The 18910-nt window shown below is 37.3% G+C and overlaps 2 protein-coding genes across 8 annotated transcripts in view; one reads left to right on the plus strand and one right to left on the minus strand.

The window, feature by feature from the left end:
* The window catches only part of LOC107093901 (nuclear receptor coactivator 3-like), a 39768-nt gene extending 36047 nt beyond the window's left edge, over window positions 1-3721 (minus strand). For 2 of the 3 annotated variants that reach the window (XM_015389230.1, XM_015389229.1), the window contains exon 1: window positions 3614-3721. The gene's annotated coding sequence lies outside the window, so the exon portion shown is untranslated. The remainder of the gene's footprint in view (window positions 1-3613) is intronic. The other variant, XM_015389231.1, reaches the window with a different exon arrangement.
* A 3007-nt stretch (window positions 3722-6728) lies between these two features.
* The window catches only part of zmynd8 (zinc finger, MYND-type containing 8), a 43993-nt gene continuing 31811 nt past the window's right edge, over window positions 6729-18910 (plus strand). For 4 of the 5 annotated variants that reach the window (XM_015389249.1, XM_015389244.1, XM_015389248.1 and 1 more), the window contains exon 1: window positions 14970-15089. In XM_015389249.1, the coding sequence (XP_015244735.1) occupies window positions 15076-15089 (14 nt within the window). In that variant the 5' untranslated portion in view covers window positions 14970-15075. Of the gene's footprint in view, window positions 6750-14969; window positions 15090-18910 lie in introns of those variants that run through there. The other variant, XM_015389247.1, reaches the window with a different exon arrangement.

Consider the following 18910-nt stretch of genomic DNA (forward strand, 5'->3'; position numbering starts at 1 on the left):
ATAAACCAACCTGAGGACCAGGAAGCGTGAGGTCAAGACACAGTTATTAATTATACTTAAAAACTGATGGTAAATAGATCAAGAACAGAGTGAGTGATAGTAAATGATCTGTACTGTACCCCAAAGCACTTTACAGTAGATTAAGTAATCTGTTCATTAATGCACACATTCACATGCTGATAAGCTACACAGCAGTCACAGCAGTGCTGAGGCAGACTGACGGACCACTTACAGCAGGAAAGGTGGGACTAGCATCTTGCCAAAGGACACAATGATTGAAAAAGACAGAATAGGGACTCAAACTAGCATCTGCTTCTTAAGCCACCGCCATCCCAGAAAAAGACCAGCAGCACTTGTGACGGTTGTACCTCATAATTACAACAGCCAAGCCAAGGTGGGGAAAACCTTCCAGAATAAGCATGAAGTGCTGTGTTAAGGCAGCCACCACCAAAGGTGCCATTCCACAACAGGATCCAATAAAGCTAACTTTGCTGGTCCCCAAAGAGAAGTCTAATTTTATATTTTTCCAACTGCTGACACAAATGCAAAGAAGGCAATTTCATTAAAATGTGTTAGAAAAGAAAAACCTGTTTTTTCTAAATCTATTATAGAAATACATTCAACATAATCACACATATGTGGTACGATGTCAAATAGATTATCTCATTATAATGTAATACCACTAACATAATGGTAATTGTATAATCAATCATGTGACATAAGATCAAGATCTGCCACCTCAGAGGCACCTCACTCCGACCCATGAGAAAAAGTGATAAGTTAATGAATTATTGCAAACACGGGGGATGGCAGACAAAGAGCGAGAGCCATGGATCGCAGTCACTTCTGCACCCCATCTGCAGTCAAAGAATCCCCCAAAAGATTGATTCATTGTTAACGCAGCCTGACACCCTGTGTGAGGAAGAAAGAAAGTGGTAGATAAAGGAACAGAGAATAGGGAACAGGGGGCTCCATTTGCTAAGAGAAGGGGCAGAGGCAGTTCACTGGACAGGTTCCCACAGTGGATGTTCCTCTGTTTGGAAAGCCACCACATACCTTCGCTTGAGTAATACTGTTTTATAAGAGTCGAAATAGACAGGTAAGCTCATCCGCAGTAAACCTAGCTGCACACCATGTATAAAAACTGTACTATGCTCTAGTATATTATTTAAGAAAAACATACAGGACGGTTTTAAAATCCATTATGCAAAAAGACATCACAATATAGATGCCTGCAAGTACTGGCAGGGATAGCCTCAGGCAGAGAGCCCAACAACACACCTAAAAACACAACCAGTTCAGGGGAATGACTAACAGACAACTTTACATGAGTATGCTCTCCAAGAATGCCTTCTTACAACCTCAGCCTTACACCTTGTTAAGCACATAGCGAGCAAACAAGGACTGTCCCTCTCGCTGTCGCTGTTCAACCCCCTTTAGACTGTAATAAATCTGCAGACCACAGCCTTTGTCTCACATTTTTAATCAACAACGAAAACCAACATCTAATCATGCGATGGGCCATTACAATCATGGACGACTAATCTCACCGCAGCAAACAAATAACAGATGCAAGGATTTCACAGAAAAGCCACTCTGAACAGATCAAGCTGGGCTGTCGCAATAAGAGTACAGTAAAAACAAGGTGGAGGGACGTATAACCAGTCACCAGATTAGCATTAAAATAAATGGCTGTAACATCCTCTTAAAAAAAAAAAAAAAAACTGCTTCTTTGCTTGTAACAGGTTTCATAATCCCAGTCGATATCTTTGAGACCCTGACTTGTTCTCAATTTTACTCGTTAGAAGCATAAAATCAACCTTTTAGTCTGACGATGGCGTGTTTGGCTTTTATATAGGAAGGAGAAATCCACAGATCAGTCTAAGACTCTTTATGTTACAGAGTATCTCGTCAACTGATCTGGTAAGTGAGCACATGACTTACAACCTTTTGAAGGCTACAATTTCTCACTCTAAAATGCAGTGACTTGTATACCACACATGATTTTGGTGAAATTCTCCTGTCATCTTTTTAAATCAAAATGTTTACTTTTGGCATTAAACACCACAACTTAACCCATAACTCTGGAAACTCAACCTTTGTCAAGTTACATCAGGTTTAATTAATCTACTGTCAGTCCAATAATTTGTTTTCCACCACAGGTTCTGTCCTACGAGGAATATGAATTAATAACGCTTACTTTAGCTGTTGGTAACTGATTTAAACCCAGCACTGATATTGCTGAAAGCATGCATAATCACTTTATAGAGTTCCTTCCCAATCTGTGGTTGTCAACAACAACGTGTTGGAGTTACTTGAGAGACCAGCAGCCATTCAACAACAGGATCCAGTAAAGCTAACTTTGCTCTAATTTTCTATTTCAGTTTTAAAAATGGTTATCAATTATGTAAAAATCACAGGTTGTTATCTATAATTTGATTTCTTTTTCCATTCTTTTCAATTGTTATTGCTCAAGCACTTCAGCAATTTATAAACAGAGATGTTGCCCTTGCCTATAGTTTGACCCATCCAATGAATAAGAAACAGTGTAAACATCAGCATTTTCCATGTGATCACTTGACATTGAGAACATTTTGGCTAAACACCGTGTTGAAGTTAATTGAGAATGCAGAGAATAATAAAAAAAACATTAAAATAAAAAAATGCATTTTAAAATTGTATGCTTTTCTGGTGCACCTATTATGCATGTGAATCAGTAAAGATAGGAGGCATATCTCATATGTGTCAAATGCAAATGTTCAGATAGGATAAAAAATAAAAAAAAACATCTGTTTATAATGGTAAACATATACAGGTATCAAATTGAGACTTTCCATATGTAAACAACTACAACATTTTATTACAGCTCAATTTTCCCCTTTATTAACAAGGTAAAACTTAAACATTCTCTGAAATATAGAGGGAAACTTATGCTTAGAAAAAAAATATACATTTCTTTATTCGGTTTGCAACATAAAGGAAAACCCATTTCTCCAGAATTTCCCAAATAAAGTGTAACATGATGCTGGTAAGGCTTTAAAGTCTAGCGAGGCGTCCTGTGGAGGGAAACAGATGATTCCACTATAGCAGCAGATTTACTACAACTGATCCCCAAACCTACAGAGCTGTGCTGCGTTCAATGAATGAGGTCAACTCCACTGTAGAATGTGTTACAAAACGCACATCCTTAGTAAATAAGGTTGTTTAAGTAGGTTTTAGCAGGGTTGAGTGTACGAAGGATGACTACTGCAGCCCAGCGAATCAAAGTCAACGTCTCGTAAAACTTTGTCGCTAGCGGAAAATAATAAAAAAACAGCAATAATCACGCAAACCAATACCAACTAAAACGACCAACTCCACTGCGGTGTTTATTACAATCATATTCGCGGCTCGAGACGTTTTAATATCGCGGCTAAAATCCCACAACACATTTCCAGCGTTAACCGTTTTAACACGGTAGCTTAAAAACCACAGCCTGCTCGGAAGCGAAGCAGCACCATCTGATTCTGCAACAACAACCAAAATATTCATATAGAAAAACAGCAATGCCGGTGTTCAAGTCTTAATTGCGACCAAAACAGCCACCCGCTTTTTTGGGAGGGAAGAAACTTACCGGCTTCGACGCTTTCATTGACTGCAGCAGCTTTTTTTAAAGCCTCTACAAACTCTCCGCCATCTTCGGCAATACCGTGTTTGTTTAAATGGGAAACACTCCCAGAGCGGAGGGAGACAGCTTGTAGAGGAGCGAAAAGCCTTCTGGGTAATGTAGTTATGTTCCTCGTTGAGCTACATAAAACAGTTTGACACGTTCTGAAAATGAACTACACGTACACTAGAACCCTTTAGGTAATACGACCAGTAGTCACTGATATTATTTGGAGAGAGAGACTTCAAATGTTATTTATAGACACAAAAAGCACAGATTTATTTTATTTTTTTTTTCATATTCATTTTCATTTTTTTTTTTACATTTAATTACAATTTTGATGTAAATACTATTTGTTATACAATGTGTTATATAAATATTATATGTATTTACATATTTTATTTATTATACTATTTTCTTAACTCTTTATCAAAGTACTTCTTTTACATTTTTTTTTTGTATAATAACGATTTAAAAACTAATCTAGGATGGTAATACACATATTGCGTAAGACAAGAAATGTAGACGAAGTGGGGATTTTATGTGGCACAGCTGAAAGTGTTTTCTTGAGAATGTTCAGGAAAACATCATGAAAAATGTTTTTTGGATTTATTTACAATAAAGATCTGAAAATTTGATCCATCCATCTTGTGCTGCTGTGAGGGTTACAGGGGCTGGTGCCTATCTACAGCAGTCTATGGGTGAAAGAAATTAAATACATAGACATACAACCATGCACAAACACACTCTAGACTTAGATTAAGAAAAACTTTATTGTCATTGTGTATACAGGGTAGCCTATATACAAAATTAAATTTTGATACATAAAGCTTCTCAACAATGAATGAGCCACTCAGCATTGAAAATGAACATTTCCATTTATAAAGTGCAGCAGTGATCAAAATGTAAACAGTGTAGGAGAGACGTGGCGCAAAAGGCATTGATGTGGAAGGTTCAGAGTAGTGCAAAAATAAATAAATAGATATGGATCAATATGCAGAAGAAACACTGAGTTGAGTTCTATTTAAATAGATTTGAAGATTCGTTCTTAAGAGCCATTTATAGATGCCAATCCACCAAACATCCATGTTTTTGAGAGGAAGCCAGAGTACCCAGAAAGAACCCTTACATGTACAGGAAGGACATGAAAACTCCATGCAGAAATATATCAGGACCTTCTTGCAGGGCAACAGTACTAAAAACTGTTCTAACACGCAGCCCTTACTGAATGAATACTCTGAACATTGTATCTGTTTCATGGGATTTCTTTAGTGACTTATCAAATGGTTATAAATTTAGGTGAAGGTTCTCAGTCATCCAGGTTATTGTCATTCCAAAAAAATTAAAAACAAGTCACTGGACTTGGTTTCCAAGTTTGAAGACGTTTCGCTTCCCATCCAATAAGCTTTTTCATTTTGAATTGAAAAAGCTTCCTGAATGGGAAGTGAAACCAAGTCCAGTTGATTGTTTTTAATTTTTTTGGAACATATGCTGCTCCGTTTTGATCTGCTTGTACTACACAATTTTATATTTTACTGCTGCAGCGGGCGTCAGCAGTGGGTCTCTGCCATTTTTCCTTGCAGGGTTCAGGAGACTGCAGGTGTTATGTTTTGCCCTGATTGGTGCTCAGTTCCTCCAAAGCTGCTATGCATGCAGCAGAAAGGAAGACTTTTTCCCCTCTCTCCTCAGAACCCCATTTGGTTGGTTTTGGTTTTGTTAAGTCTGTTTTGTTTTAATTCTGGTTAGTTATGGTCTTTGCATTGATCTATTTTGGTTTCTTATTTCTGATATTGTCTTTTCAGTTTTTCATTTCTTTAAGATAATTTAATAAATTAAAATTTCATTTAATCAAAAAAATCCTTGTGTGGTCTCCTTTAATGTTACTCCACCAAGCAAGCCTGCAACAAAAAAGGTTTCAATTTGTTATGCTACCTAGAAATCGGCCATAACAACTTTTACCTCATGCCAAAACACACATACACACATTACACGTAAACTTCAAGTAGACTTGGATGATAAAAGAAACTTTCTTGGAGTGATCTGTCAAGCAGGGTAGTTTGCAACTGTAAGTGAGGAGAGAGTGAAGGCCAAGGTTGGCCTGAGATCAACAGGACAAGTGTGAGGTTAAAGGGCTTGGGTGGGGTTGGGGTGATGTTCTTTAGTTGCTCTCGGCTGTGAGGAGAAACTTCTGTCTGCTGTTTTACGGTTAAAATGGAGGTTAATTGTGAATTTATAAAAATGAAATGTGGATACCACAAAATGAAAGTAAAGTTTATTACAAATTCTCAGAAAAAAAAAAGTAACATCATTCAGGTATGCCCTTGTTGCTCAAAACAGGGCTTTTAACTCTTAAGTTAATAAAGTCCTCAATTACATAAATGTTATAGCAGCTTTGTAGGTCTGACTGGGAGGAGAGACTACATTCCAATCAGTCCCATGGAGTCTGTTTGCGCCCCTTCCCCCACTAAACACGCTAACCTACACCCCCCACCCCCCTTAGTGTGAGATATTTTATCCCATTGGAAGGGACAAGTAGGGGGGGAGCTCCCTGCCACTTACCACACTTTGAAAGGACAGGAGATAACAGTTTGAAAGGACAGGAGATAGCCCCATAATCATTAATGTATTCAGACTGGTTTACCTGCAAACAGCCAGCAGCAAGGCTTTTTATCCACCCTCACCCCTCTTCTCAGACATCATTTAAAGCAGCATTTTAATTGACAAGTAGCCTACTTTTTTTTATTTAATTAAGTTCAGTTAAATAATTATTTATTAATCCTAAAGGAAAATTAAACATTGTTCTAACTCTGTGTTGAAAATACTCCAGAAAATAAAACTACTATTAAATGAAATCGTTTGAGTTTTATACAACACATAAATATTTTGGCCGAAGAAGAAAAAAAAGGAACCAAACGTGGCTGAGTTTTTCAGCAGGGGAGTGAGACCGTAGCTCGTGCGCCATCTTGTGGTGATCCGAGCTCATTACCATACAGCCATTAGTGTCTGGTTTGGAGGGCAGCGGATCACTCTAGACACCGAACGGAATTTCTACTGTGGGAAAAATGATAAGTGTCTTATCACTGTAATACATTTCGTCTGTAAGGTGAAGATATATTCTTTTTATTTCTTAGTAAAATGTAGTCAACGCATTTTCGAGAAGTTAGTCAGGTTAGGGCTCGTGATGATTTGCACACGAGCGTGAGGCTGTAAAGTGGACAGAAAAATTACCCCTTTGGAAAATTATCTTTAAATAAGAAGTAAATAATTGTTTAAATTGAAATGTTCACTCTTTTAGTTATGTGTGATCAAAAAAAAAAAAAAATGTGGTTGGCAGTTATAGGTTGCATCCAAGGACACAATGTAGGATAAATGTGCTACAAATCTAACCTATCTAATCATATATTTCTAAGATGTCACTTTATTTTGGTCCATTTTTGTTGGATTCTCTGGATTTTCTGTTTTTGAGAACATTTCAGTGATTCAGAAAACAAAAGGAAATATTTGCATTCACAGTTTGTGACAATAGTTTGTGACAATAGTTTCTAAAACAATAAACAAAAAAACTATTTTAATCGAATATAATAGTTTAATTGAATATAATTGTATGATACCATTTTATTGCAACAGTTATGATTATTATTTTATTTCACCACCATATATAGCTTAATTTTACATGGAATGGATTTCACGATTGTTTTTTTTTTGTTTGTTTTTTTGCTGATTAAGACAAATGAAGAAATGTTGCAGCTGCAGCAGATTAGCTGGATGGATGAACATTTATGATATCACTCCTGTTTCACTGCATTTTAGAGTTGATCTACTGAAGAAATCACTTTGACATGATTTGAGTTCTGTGATTATGGATGCACTACAGGTCAGGAAGTGAATAACTGATGGATGTTGTCAGTAACATTGCTCTTGCAGGTTGTTAAGTTTGAGAAATGGTAGTATTGGCCCCAAAATGTGCCAAGAAAATATCCTTCTCAACATTGCACCAACAGAAGCAAACTAAGTTGTTAATAGAAGGAAATATGGTCTCACGCTTTTAATGTTTGTTATCCAGGATCTACCTAAATGTTGCAGCTGAAATCAAAGCTGGGTGAAACTGGGAAATGTTTCTAATCTGGCATCATCTAGTTTTTGTCTGTAATGGCTAACATGGGTAACCAATGTGGACGTAAACTTCAGGAAGTCTTTACATCCTCAAATGCATCATGATGCTGCCTTGCTGATAAAGGGGCCAGCGAGTGTACGTATGAGCTGAGGAGATAAGTATGGTGTGTAGAAATCCATCTTAGACTTGTCTTTATATATTGATAAAACACTTTATAGTAGAGTATTTAGTTTCTTTACCTTTTAATTATTCACTTTTTTATTCTTACACATTTTTCTAAGGTTCACATTTTGTGCTACCATATTTTCTATAATCTTTTTGCTGCTGTAAACACCAAATTTTCCCCATTGTGGGACAATAAACTTATTGATATTCTATTCTATTCTATTCTATTCTATTCTATTCTATTCTATTCTATTCTATTCTATTCTATTCTATTCTATTCTATTCCAATATCAGTCAGGTTTCAAACTGAATATAAATATCTGAACATTTAGGATAAGTGCACTAAAGAAAGAGCAGCCTGATTTTACATTTTGACAAATATATCTTAAAAAAGTAGAAACATAGATTAAATCTAGAAAAACTGTGATCAGTGTTTGGTGGAGAAGGAGGCGTTGCATGATGAGTTTCTATGGCTTAGTTTGAGTTCAGTAATCTTATGAAGTCAGTGAAGAAGCTGTTGAGAAACCTGGCTGCTGTGCTTTGCAGGCTATGGGGTGTCTTCCCAGATCCTAGAGCTGGAAACAGGCTGGGGTGTGGGTTTCCTTGGTGATGTTTTAGGATCTGGTCATGCAGAGTTTTTCTTGTTTCTCTTTCACTATTCTACATGAAGGTTAATTTGCATCAATATTTTTTCTGCTCTCCTCACCACTCACAGCAGGACCCTCCAGTCAGAGACATAATATTACAGAGATGCAACTGGTCAGAAAGTGTTAGATGCCCCTTCCTCCTCTGGCTCAATATGCTCACGCTGCTTAGCTTTCCCTACCAGAACTTTTACGTGATGGATCGAGGTCAGGTTGTCCATTATCTCGCCAGGAACTCAGCAAAGCGGACACTTTCCACTGCTGTCAATCAGAAGAGATGGTTGCCTCCTCTTAACGTTAATGAAGAGCTCCTTGATCTTCTTGACATTCAGAAGGAGGTGGCCTGTTTTGCATGAGACCACCAGGAGCTTCACCTCCTCCATATAAGGGGTCTCATCATTGACGATGTTGTCCACGACTTCGTTGTTGTCCTCAGAATTCGCAGTGGCCTGTAGACGTAGGACAGGTCAATGAGGGATAATCACGGGGTCATGATGTTGCATCTTACCCACAAGAAGTCAATACGGTCTTTATTCTTGCTTCACAAAGTGAGGCACTTGTATATAAACACACAGCTCCTTCACAACAACGTCCAGCAAATCAACTTTATCCTGCAAAAACAAAAAAACAATAAAAAAAAATACTAATTGGTTTTAAGTTTAAATACTGAGATTGCCGAATTTAGAGAACAAATCTGTATGTAGTTTATTTTTGTACATTGTGACTTTTGCTTCAGATAAAATAACTGTTAAACATGGCATATTTCAAATATATTTATGGGTGAGTCATCAGAATGATACAAGGAATGAATGCTGAACACTTACTAGCATGCACTGAATGCTTTGTGGAAAAGTTTCTTATGGTGATGACAGTTTCCAGATGTTGCATACATAGTCTGTTGTTTGGCCTAAAAATCTTTCTCTGAGTGACCTGAAACATTTCTCCATTCATCCCTCTTTTAGTTAATATGAAGTGCATTAATATAAAAGGCAAAACAGCCCACAATATGATGTTCCTTCCTGCAAACTTTTATTGCATACCACTTATTGCAGTTCCTCAGGTCTGCTGTTGGCTCCTTTTTTGCTGCTAGTTTAGTGAAATTGTGCTCTTTATCCTGTAAGATTGTTGGATCTATCAATAGTCACCAGAACAATTAAAAGTCTTAATGCAAAAGTTTTGCAAGACTTTTTGGTGATATAAACTTTGCTTTTATCAGTTGTAGCTACCAAACTGTGCCATACCTTGGTTGTGATAAACCTTTTTATAGGCAGTCATTTAATGCTAAACCTCCTGCTGTCAATTTGAAATTAGCATCAGGGATGCTTTCTTCTACAGCATATGGACAAATTTCAGTGTCTTGTAAACGTAGCCCTGGTTTTATTTATTTTTGTCATAGTACTTTTGTTTTTAGTGAAATTAGGTATGGATTTTCTCTTATTGGCTTGATTACAAATGTTTAAATTTAAAACATTCATGTGGTAAATACCTATTCGTTCTGTCATTTGTTTTTAAAGAGACACATCTCAAAAGTATGTCCAAATCTTTATGACTTTTTTGTGGAATCAAGACAGTCATTAAATTTTTTTTTGACCGATGGTGTAGGCTCAGCCTTAGGAGAAGCAAACTATTTGCTTTGCTTCACATTTGGCTTTGAACCACTTCAGGATCAAGGATTTAAAGGAGAAGTCCTGTCATATTCAGAATTCAAACTTCTAAAGGTACATGAAATATGAAATGATAAGACGTGAAGAAATTTTATTTCTTTCGATGTGCTTTACCGCAGACATCCATGTTTGTCTAAGAACACTACTGCCACCTACTGGTTTGTGAGGTCACAGTGCGGTATTGGCTGTTGATCAAGTCCTAATGCTGTATCTGGTGTTTGTCACAACGCACTGTGATCCAAGTCGTCTTGAAAACATTCTTCTTCGAAATGTTGGCTACATATGACATGTTTTTCCCCAAGGCCAAAAAATTCAAAGGAAAAACCCCCCCCCTCAAAGTGCAAACCAAACAACAAACCCGTGGAGAACAAGAAACCGAAAAGTGAAAAAAAAACTTTTTTTTCCACTTTTACCCGATTTATTACAATATCCAACCGCTATGTACGTGGGCATTGTCAGTTTAACTATAGCTCATATGAATTTCAATGGTGAAGTCCTCTCAAAATCTTAAATAATTGTGTCTAGTAGTCCTCATTGATTTTGCTTGTACAGCTTACCGCACCGTGCCGTCACTGCCGGAAGTTGTCAGGATTGAGGTGTTACTATATTTGGGCAAAAATTGCCACTCCCAGACTCAGTGATTGCAAAGAAAATGTATGTTTTTATTTCTTTACAGATTAAAGCTAAATTAATGAAATCACTGCGAACATATTCGTTTTAGGTATAGAAAATTATCCATTCAGTATTCCTTACTGACCGTACTTCTCCTTTAAGATTTGAAAACGACCAGGCTGCTTTTAAAAAAGCAAAGATGAAACCCTGAAGTTTCTGAAGCAGACAACCTGAGATTGTTATTCTGTTCATGAACACAGCATAAGCAGTTACAAGGCACAATCCTGGCTGATTTCCAGCTGCTGAAAAGAAGCTCAACTTTGTCCTGAGTATGCAGACACTGATCTCATTTTGGTTATTCACAAAGAAGATGGTCTGTTCAAGTAAACACAGCATGCTGTAGTTCCACAAAGTTTCGTAAGAGACATGGCAGGAAACCTTCTTCATACGGCCAAAACACATGGAATGGCCAATGAATCTCCCATGGCCTTCTTAACCACTTAGCAAGAGTAAAACCAAACTTATTTGCTTCAATCTGAGAATTGACAGTCTAAGCTTCCTTTCCTTTCCTTTCCTTTCCTTTCCATTTCTTCTTACTATAGTGGCAACACTCCCTGTTTTCTTTCATTTCCTACTACCTTACTGACCTCTACTGTTCTACTGTGGCACTAGACTCATTTACAACCTCTCACACTGTGTCTTCACCAGTGGATCTGGTGACAAATGCAAATGCTCCTTACATCATTCTTTAGATTGCAGTTCCCAGTCTAAACAAAAATATTATTTTCAAAAAATACTTTATTTATCCAAAAGGAAGATTAAATGTTATAATTATATATATATATATATATATATATATATATATATATATCTATATATATATAGATATATATATATATATATTTTTTTCTTTTTTTTCTCTCAATGATATGTTAAAAGTATGTAGGGAGGACCTACGTTTCCTTCTTGACGATGAGTATAGAGCTGTGTCGCCAGTAGAGTCTCTTGTCCAGGTGAACACCAAGGTATTTATATTCCTCCACCAACCTTCACTTCATCTACCATGATGTTAACAGGATTCAACATTCCTGTTTCCTCTGAAATGCACAATCATCATCCTTGTTTTGTTGAGATTCAGGATCAGATGATTGGTTCCATATCATGCCTCAAATCAGTCCATCAACTGCCTGTACTTACCTTCTTTACCAGAAGAAATAAAAGCTCAAATCAAGGTTTGGGTTAGAATGTGCTTTTGCTTATAATCTAATAGATTGACAAATATTCTTGGGGAAAAACTACATTTCTTATCCGCTGCTTTTTAAAGCTCATGTTTCATTTTGTTGTTCCATAGCCACCGAAGCTGCCATACTTGATATATCCTCTGGAACAGCAAAGCTCTAAAAGCCTCGTTATCTGTTGGTTTTTACAGTGGGTCGCTTGCTGCCATGGCATTGGATTCTGCTCCAATATGCAGCCTCTGTAAAAATGTACCTGGTTAATCCCACAGCATCTATTCAGGATTTGTTTTAATTTTATCTTGTAGCATTCATCTCATCCAATTGGTGGGCTAACAAATGTAAATAGATGTAAAATATTATATATAAAAATATATAGTTTAACTAATATATAAATATTTGTTAAAATTTTATTTAGACTTAGACTTGGTTTATTTCAGACAGATTTAGGCAACAAAAACATTAACAAGCAAGCAAATGATCTATACAACATTAGGAGAGAAAGTAGAGAGAAATACAAGAAAAGGGTAATATATATGTGCACTTCATGGTCTTAAAGTATTGAAGACCAGAACACATTCCTCAATTATGTGCAGTAAAACTAGGAAATACACAGCTTGGAGTTATTTAATCCATTTATACCATGCTCCAACAGAGTAAACATTTTTTGAGAAATGTTTATTTTATATATTAAACTCGCTTATCTTGTTCAAGTCATTGATCTGAAACGGCTGGTTTGCATCCTATGGTGACGCCCTGGAGTGATCAGACTAAGTGCGCGTATACACGAAAATAACGCACAGCAGTTAAGATTAGTATAAACATATTGATGGTTACATAAATAACAGATCAGTAGCAATGACCTTCCTACTACATAGTGGTTTGAAAAGCAGTAGGAAGTAAATAACATGTTTAATTCAATCCATTATCTATATATCTTATATAATATGTTCTTTCTAAACTCAGTAGTTATTGGTAATGTATAAATGAAATCCTATCAGATCATAGAAATTAACTGTACAGAAATGAATATAAATGTATTCTCATATAAGTAAAGTATAATCTTCACTACTCATTTGCAGAAGACAAAAAATAAAAATAAAAAAGCACAAAAAACAAAAATAATAAAATAGCAAAATTGTATTAATAGCAAAAATAAAGAAAGTTGTAGCAACACCCGTCCATAAAGTGTTGATTTTGTTACTAAAAAACAGATTTCTAGTCTGATGGGCTGTCTAAAGTGTACTTAGTTATCATATAGCTATAGAGTAGTTACCAAAATAAATGAAATATATGAATAATAAAAGTATAAATAGCAATACCACTGATAGAAAGAACAATGTTACAAAAAAAAAGGATGACTTCATATTAAAATCCTTACAGTTAAAGTTATCGTCTCAATAGCAGGTCCTTCTGCATGTGCTCTCATTATTAGCTCTTCTAAATTGCTTTGGGACTGATAATGAGTCAGTCAATGCATGGTTGTCCTGTCCCTCTTGTACCCTACCTCTCACTTTATGCATGGATGATTTGATAGATGTGTCATGATTTTGTCAGAGTTCGGACCTGCATGCAGATAAACCAATCCAGAGAGAAAAGGGGAAACGTCTAACAGGTTTTATTGAGAAGTTTTGTGGAGATGTGTTGCTCTGAACACTGCTCAACCGGAACTGAGAGGTTAGGGGAAGACACCGTGGTTAGTTCAGGTTCAGTGGGAAAATTGATTCTCGAACTGGAAGAGGAGGAAAGGTTGGCAGACTGATGTTTCCAGAGAATTGGTTGACTCTTAGACTCCAGTAGGTGAGGAATGTGTTCTGGTGTTTATCTCATACGGTGGAGGGCGGACAGGGTTTCCCAGAATGCGGTTGCTCGTAGATGAATGGAGAAGACTGACTGCCTCTCAGTTTTCCTGCGGTACTTGAACGGACTGTGGTGCAGATGAATCCGATGCTTAGTGTGAAGCTCAAGTGATTCCTCGGGGGGGAAAGTGGATCCAAACCTCCGGTTTGTATCCCCAGCTCAGTTTGAAGCTTAGTAGATCCTTCCAGGGAGAGAAGGTCCGAAAATCCAGTTTGCAGGATGACTTCCTGCCGAGAGGCAAGAACAAAAAACCTACAATGGTAAGACTCATGTTGACAAAAAACTCCGTTGGACTTAGCAAAACTCAGCTTGGCTAGAGTACCCTAAACTGGCAAACACTCTGGCGTCGAGGTGTGGCAGTCAGCAGCTTAAGAGCACTCCATTAACGAGGTAACCCCTTGCAGGTGTGTGAGGAGGAGAATCAGAACCAGGCACCACCTGGTGGAGGAAGGAAGACAAACACACAAAAACACAGACCACACAGACTGGAGTCCTAACAAGATGGAGGAAAATTAAAGTAAAAAACAGTAAAAGTATTTCCCCCCCTCAAATGTTAGCTTTTGATGGGGCGTTCAACAAAGCCACCAAGTGAAATTTCAGTTCCACCAGCAAAACTATCAATATGAGGCGAATCACATGATCTTATTAATTTGCATCTTTTTATTAGCACATTTTTGAAACCTGTTAAACAAGAGTTTGAGCTTTATTGTTAATATCATTGCTGGATTTATCTTTAGAGGAAATCTGTTGGTCATATCCTTTCAAATAAAACACAGACATGTTGCCATTTCTATTAAGAGTTTCAATAAATGTTTCCTTTCTGGCAACAGTATTAAAAAGAAGGGTGTTGTCTTTTAAGATGTTCTGCACATTCAGTGGCTGAGCACAGGTATCATGGCCTGGCTTGAGTTGCATTCTTTCACTTCATGTTAAACAAAAGACAAGCAGCCCGGAAATGGACTAGCCAATCAGCAGCTGTGTTACATGTGCTGTGAATGCACAGCCAGTATCAGCGTGGCTTTTATCACAACAGTGGAGTCAGACAGCTTGGAGAGAATGGCCGTGCTGCAGGGTGAGGGCTGACAGGGCTGTCCTCCATGTTTTAACAAGCACTGACATATCACAGTTTTTAGCCATGCAGCCACAGAGGTAAGCCCTACTTTCTTTCTTTGTTTTTTTTTTTTACTTTGCTGAAAGAACACCAGTTAAATGTTGGAACACTGTCTGCATAACAGTACAGGTTTCTTTGAAAGAAAGGGTGAAAGAAAAATATAATGTAATCCTAATCTATCTGTGTATAAATGAGCATAGTGAGACCAGCAAAGCAGTTTTTACCTACTGATGATAAAAGCCTGTTTTCCAGTAATGTTGAGAATGTTGCATTACAGCTGTGTCGGGCCTATGCTGTCAGGGTGGTAGATCCTCTAAGTTAAGCAAGAAGGATGGAAGAGACAGGCAGCAATGCAGAGTGGTGTTCCAGAGGAATTAACAGATGGGTATCTGTCAACACAGCAAGTTTATTAAACTAGAAAGGCTGCAAGACAGCAGGGTGGTTCATTGTTAGCCTTTTTTCAACTCAATATGATTTATATGACTGGCTTACTTTTTCCACATTTTGTCAAATTACATTTTTACGGTAATTTAAAAGCCCATGTGAGTTTTACTAGCAAACAGGGTCTGATAAAATAATGTGTATATATCTATGTGTGCATATATATTTATATCCATTTCAACCTTTTTTTCATCTTCATTGAAATTTAAGGTGTTGTTGACTGGTGGAAAATTTCTGTAAAGTTTAGAGCTGAGTATCGCCACACTTTTATCATTTCTGTCTGCCTGTTTTGTGGAACAGTTTTCAACGATTGCGATGCAGGTCTCTGGGGTCGAAGAAGGTGGGGATAGTTAAGGGGATATTATAGTGAAGGCATTGCCCGAGGCCTTCCGCTCCCAAGGCTAGCCTAAAAAAGAAGAACAAACATGCGTCCGGGGCATTCAAAATATTGGAAGAGAATAAAGACTTTTCGTTCCAACAAAAACTTCTTTGGCCTTTGTTTCCCGACCCAAAAGGGAATATCAGTAGCAGTGCTTCAAATGGAACACTTACTGTGTTTATCCAACGAATTTAATTCCTACTTGTAGGAGCCTATTATTTTTTGTTATGAATAAAAATGTTTTTTTGCATAATCTAGCCAAGTTTATTTTACTTTATTGTTTAATATCTGTTATGAGATAATGTTTTTTTGGTTATTTAGTCATGTTCCTTTATTTTTGGTTAGTTATGATTAATTTAGGTTCCTTATTTATTATAAATAGGCAGTCAATCATAGGACCGGCATGCATCCTGGTGGGCGTATGGTTTTTATCAGCGCAAGAGAAACATGGAGGAAATGTTTGTCTTTTTGTTTGCTTGCCTGAGGAAAAATCAACTGACAAAACTAAAGGAGTTTACCTGGAACATTTTTTTCTTTTGCCTGCATAAAATAAGTCCATGGTGCGTCTGTGGCCTTTGTGGATTTACACTTTTTTGAGCCATCAAGGCTGGGCAACAACACTACTTATACTCAGAACCTGGACTTTTTCAGTTGAGTGCTTCAAATCTTGACTTTACCCGAGTCCTCAATAGGCACCGTCTGCAAGCTTTATCCTATCCCTGTCCATGTGTGGGTTTTCCTTGGGAACTCCAGTTTCCTACCCCAAATCCATTGTCGGACGTTGACGATTTAGCCAGCGTATGCCTGATGCACGAAAAACCTTGCAAAAAAACTGGCATGCATTGGATAAGTTAGGGGTCAGTTTTGTATAAGTTATGAGCACGCTGAAGCACGTTGACGTGCGCCAAGTATGTCCAGAAATTTTAGGCATGCTGATATAAATTCTATGACAAATAATAACATTGCAACAGTAAAATCAAAACATAAGCCTTAACATTATACATTTTTTCCCCCATATTCCAAGAATAAAGACGAAAAGAAACTATTTTAATTAAGAGCTGTCTTCCCACCGTGTTAAAATGTTGGGCTCAGGCTGAGGCCCCATTCTGGTTGAGCCAATCAATTTTGATAATTGCTTATCCTATTACAACTTTACTCTGGTAATAATACAATTTTATTCTTATATGACTTTATTCACAATATTAAAAAAATGTTTTGGCCAAAAAGGTGCATTCAGACGAAACACGATTTAACCACGTCGGAGTTCACCGCTGTGCATTTCAGGTGCACAGTGTTTATACCACGGCCCTATATTGTCAAATTTCTGCCAAAAACCAGAACAGAGTATTAAGCAATCACATAGTGCAATTATCAGTCACAACTATGCATTTAATAACTAAGAAACGTAAGAACACAGGTGTGATCGCGGACGTTCTATCTATTTGTCTGCTCTTCTATAAAAACGACGCTCACTCGCTGTGTTTAGGGTGCATTTCTGTCCGTTGGGGTAGTTGCTATTTGGATAGCCCTGGTTAGCCAGATTTTTAGCTCTTATCCGGTGGCTTTTTAAACAAAGTAACATCCCCTTCGCCTTTTAAGTAAGATTCTGACATTCTCTGTCCCTGCTAACTCATAGTCACGTGGTTCATGTAGCTCTCAATAGTTCCAAATATTACAGAACTGACAGTTTGAGTGGCTTCTAGCTGAGCAAAACAGGGGAAAAAAAGAATATGTTTGCTGTTGCCTTCGTGATTTAATATGTTCTGATTACTTCTCTGACTATGCATATCAATATTAGTGATAGCAGGGACATCTATTGTGGTTCTGGGCTAAAATTTTGACTGGAATGAGATTACATATTATAAAATACAAAGAGGCCAGTATGACAAAAATGAAAAACAAACAATTTATTAGGGTGGAATCATACAGTTAGATAAGAGAAACAAGACTACACTGAAAAAAGCGAGGCCCCACTCCAGATTCTATCAAGGTCATAAAATTTTATTGATTTAGCAACACCGACCTCTGCTGGCAGGCACTCCCCTCCTGTCTCCAACATTTAAAGTAATCAGGAACAGCTTTTAAATTGATTTCTTAAAATCATCAACCTTGTGATCAGCCAGGACCATACATCAAGCAAGCTGAGGAGCAAAAACGGGAAAGTGGGGGATGGGGAAATACAAAGAGGGTTCTACGTTGCTCCTACAAAAATGTAATCAATCACACGCTCCAATGTGGGCCACACATGATACAGCCCACAGTTTACCTCAAGAAGGGTGGCCCTTTAATGATATAGGAATACTTTAAGAGCACTTCAAAATTAGATAGGACATTATTCAATGTCATAACCTCAGATTTCAGTTCATGTTAAGTGGAACTTTTCTGCAGTGTTTTAAGTAATGATGTCAAATTGGAAGGAAAATGATACATGCTTGGATGATAGATTTTAAAGATCCCAAATATTTGTGAAGTGAGGGAGTTCCTACCACCTTACTTTCAAAAGATTGTAGAAATTGGGGAAGCGTTCTAGAGCGCACTGAACACCCCACACCCCACCCCACCATCCACTGTTAGTCTTGACTGCTGAGTGTCAGCCATTTTACAAAGCTTCCCCTTTCAGTCCCTCTTCCCCAAACCAGTGGTGATTTGTATGTATGACAGAAGGAAAGAAGGTTGGAAGAGCTTTTCACAGAGAGAATCTCTACCCAAATTGCTTGACTGATTTATGCCAATATAAAAGGGTACTGTGTATCTGAATCCGCTGCCTGAAATATTTTATTACATTGCTTATCCTAAGAGTTTATTGTTGTAAAGTGAAATGGGAATTGTGATATTCATTCCAAAAATGTTCAAAAACAATCCACTGATTTTGTTTTTCAAGTTTAAAGACATTTCACTTCCCATCCCGGAAGCTTTTTCCCATTCAACTGACTATGACCTGGATGAATGAGAATCTTCACCAGCAAATTGTGACATATTATGGTGATATCTAGAAAAGAACTGGGTGGATCTGTTTCGTGGCTGATTTGTTGAATTCAG

This window comes from Cyprinodon variegatus, unplaced genomic scaffold (assembly GCF_000732505.1).
Source record: "Cyprinodon variegatus isolate N-32 unplaced genomic scaffold, C_variegatus-1.0 Scaffold452, whole genome shotgun sequence".
In the NCBI taxonomy this organism is placed as follows: domain Eukaryota; kingdom Metazoa; phylum Chordata; class Actinopteri; order Cyprinodontiformes; family Cyprinodontidae; genus Cyprinodon; species Cyprinodon variegatus.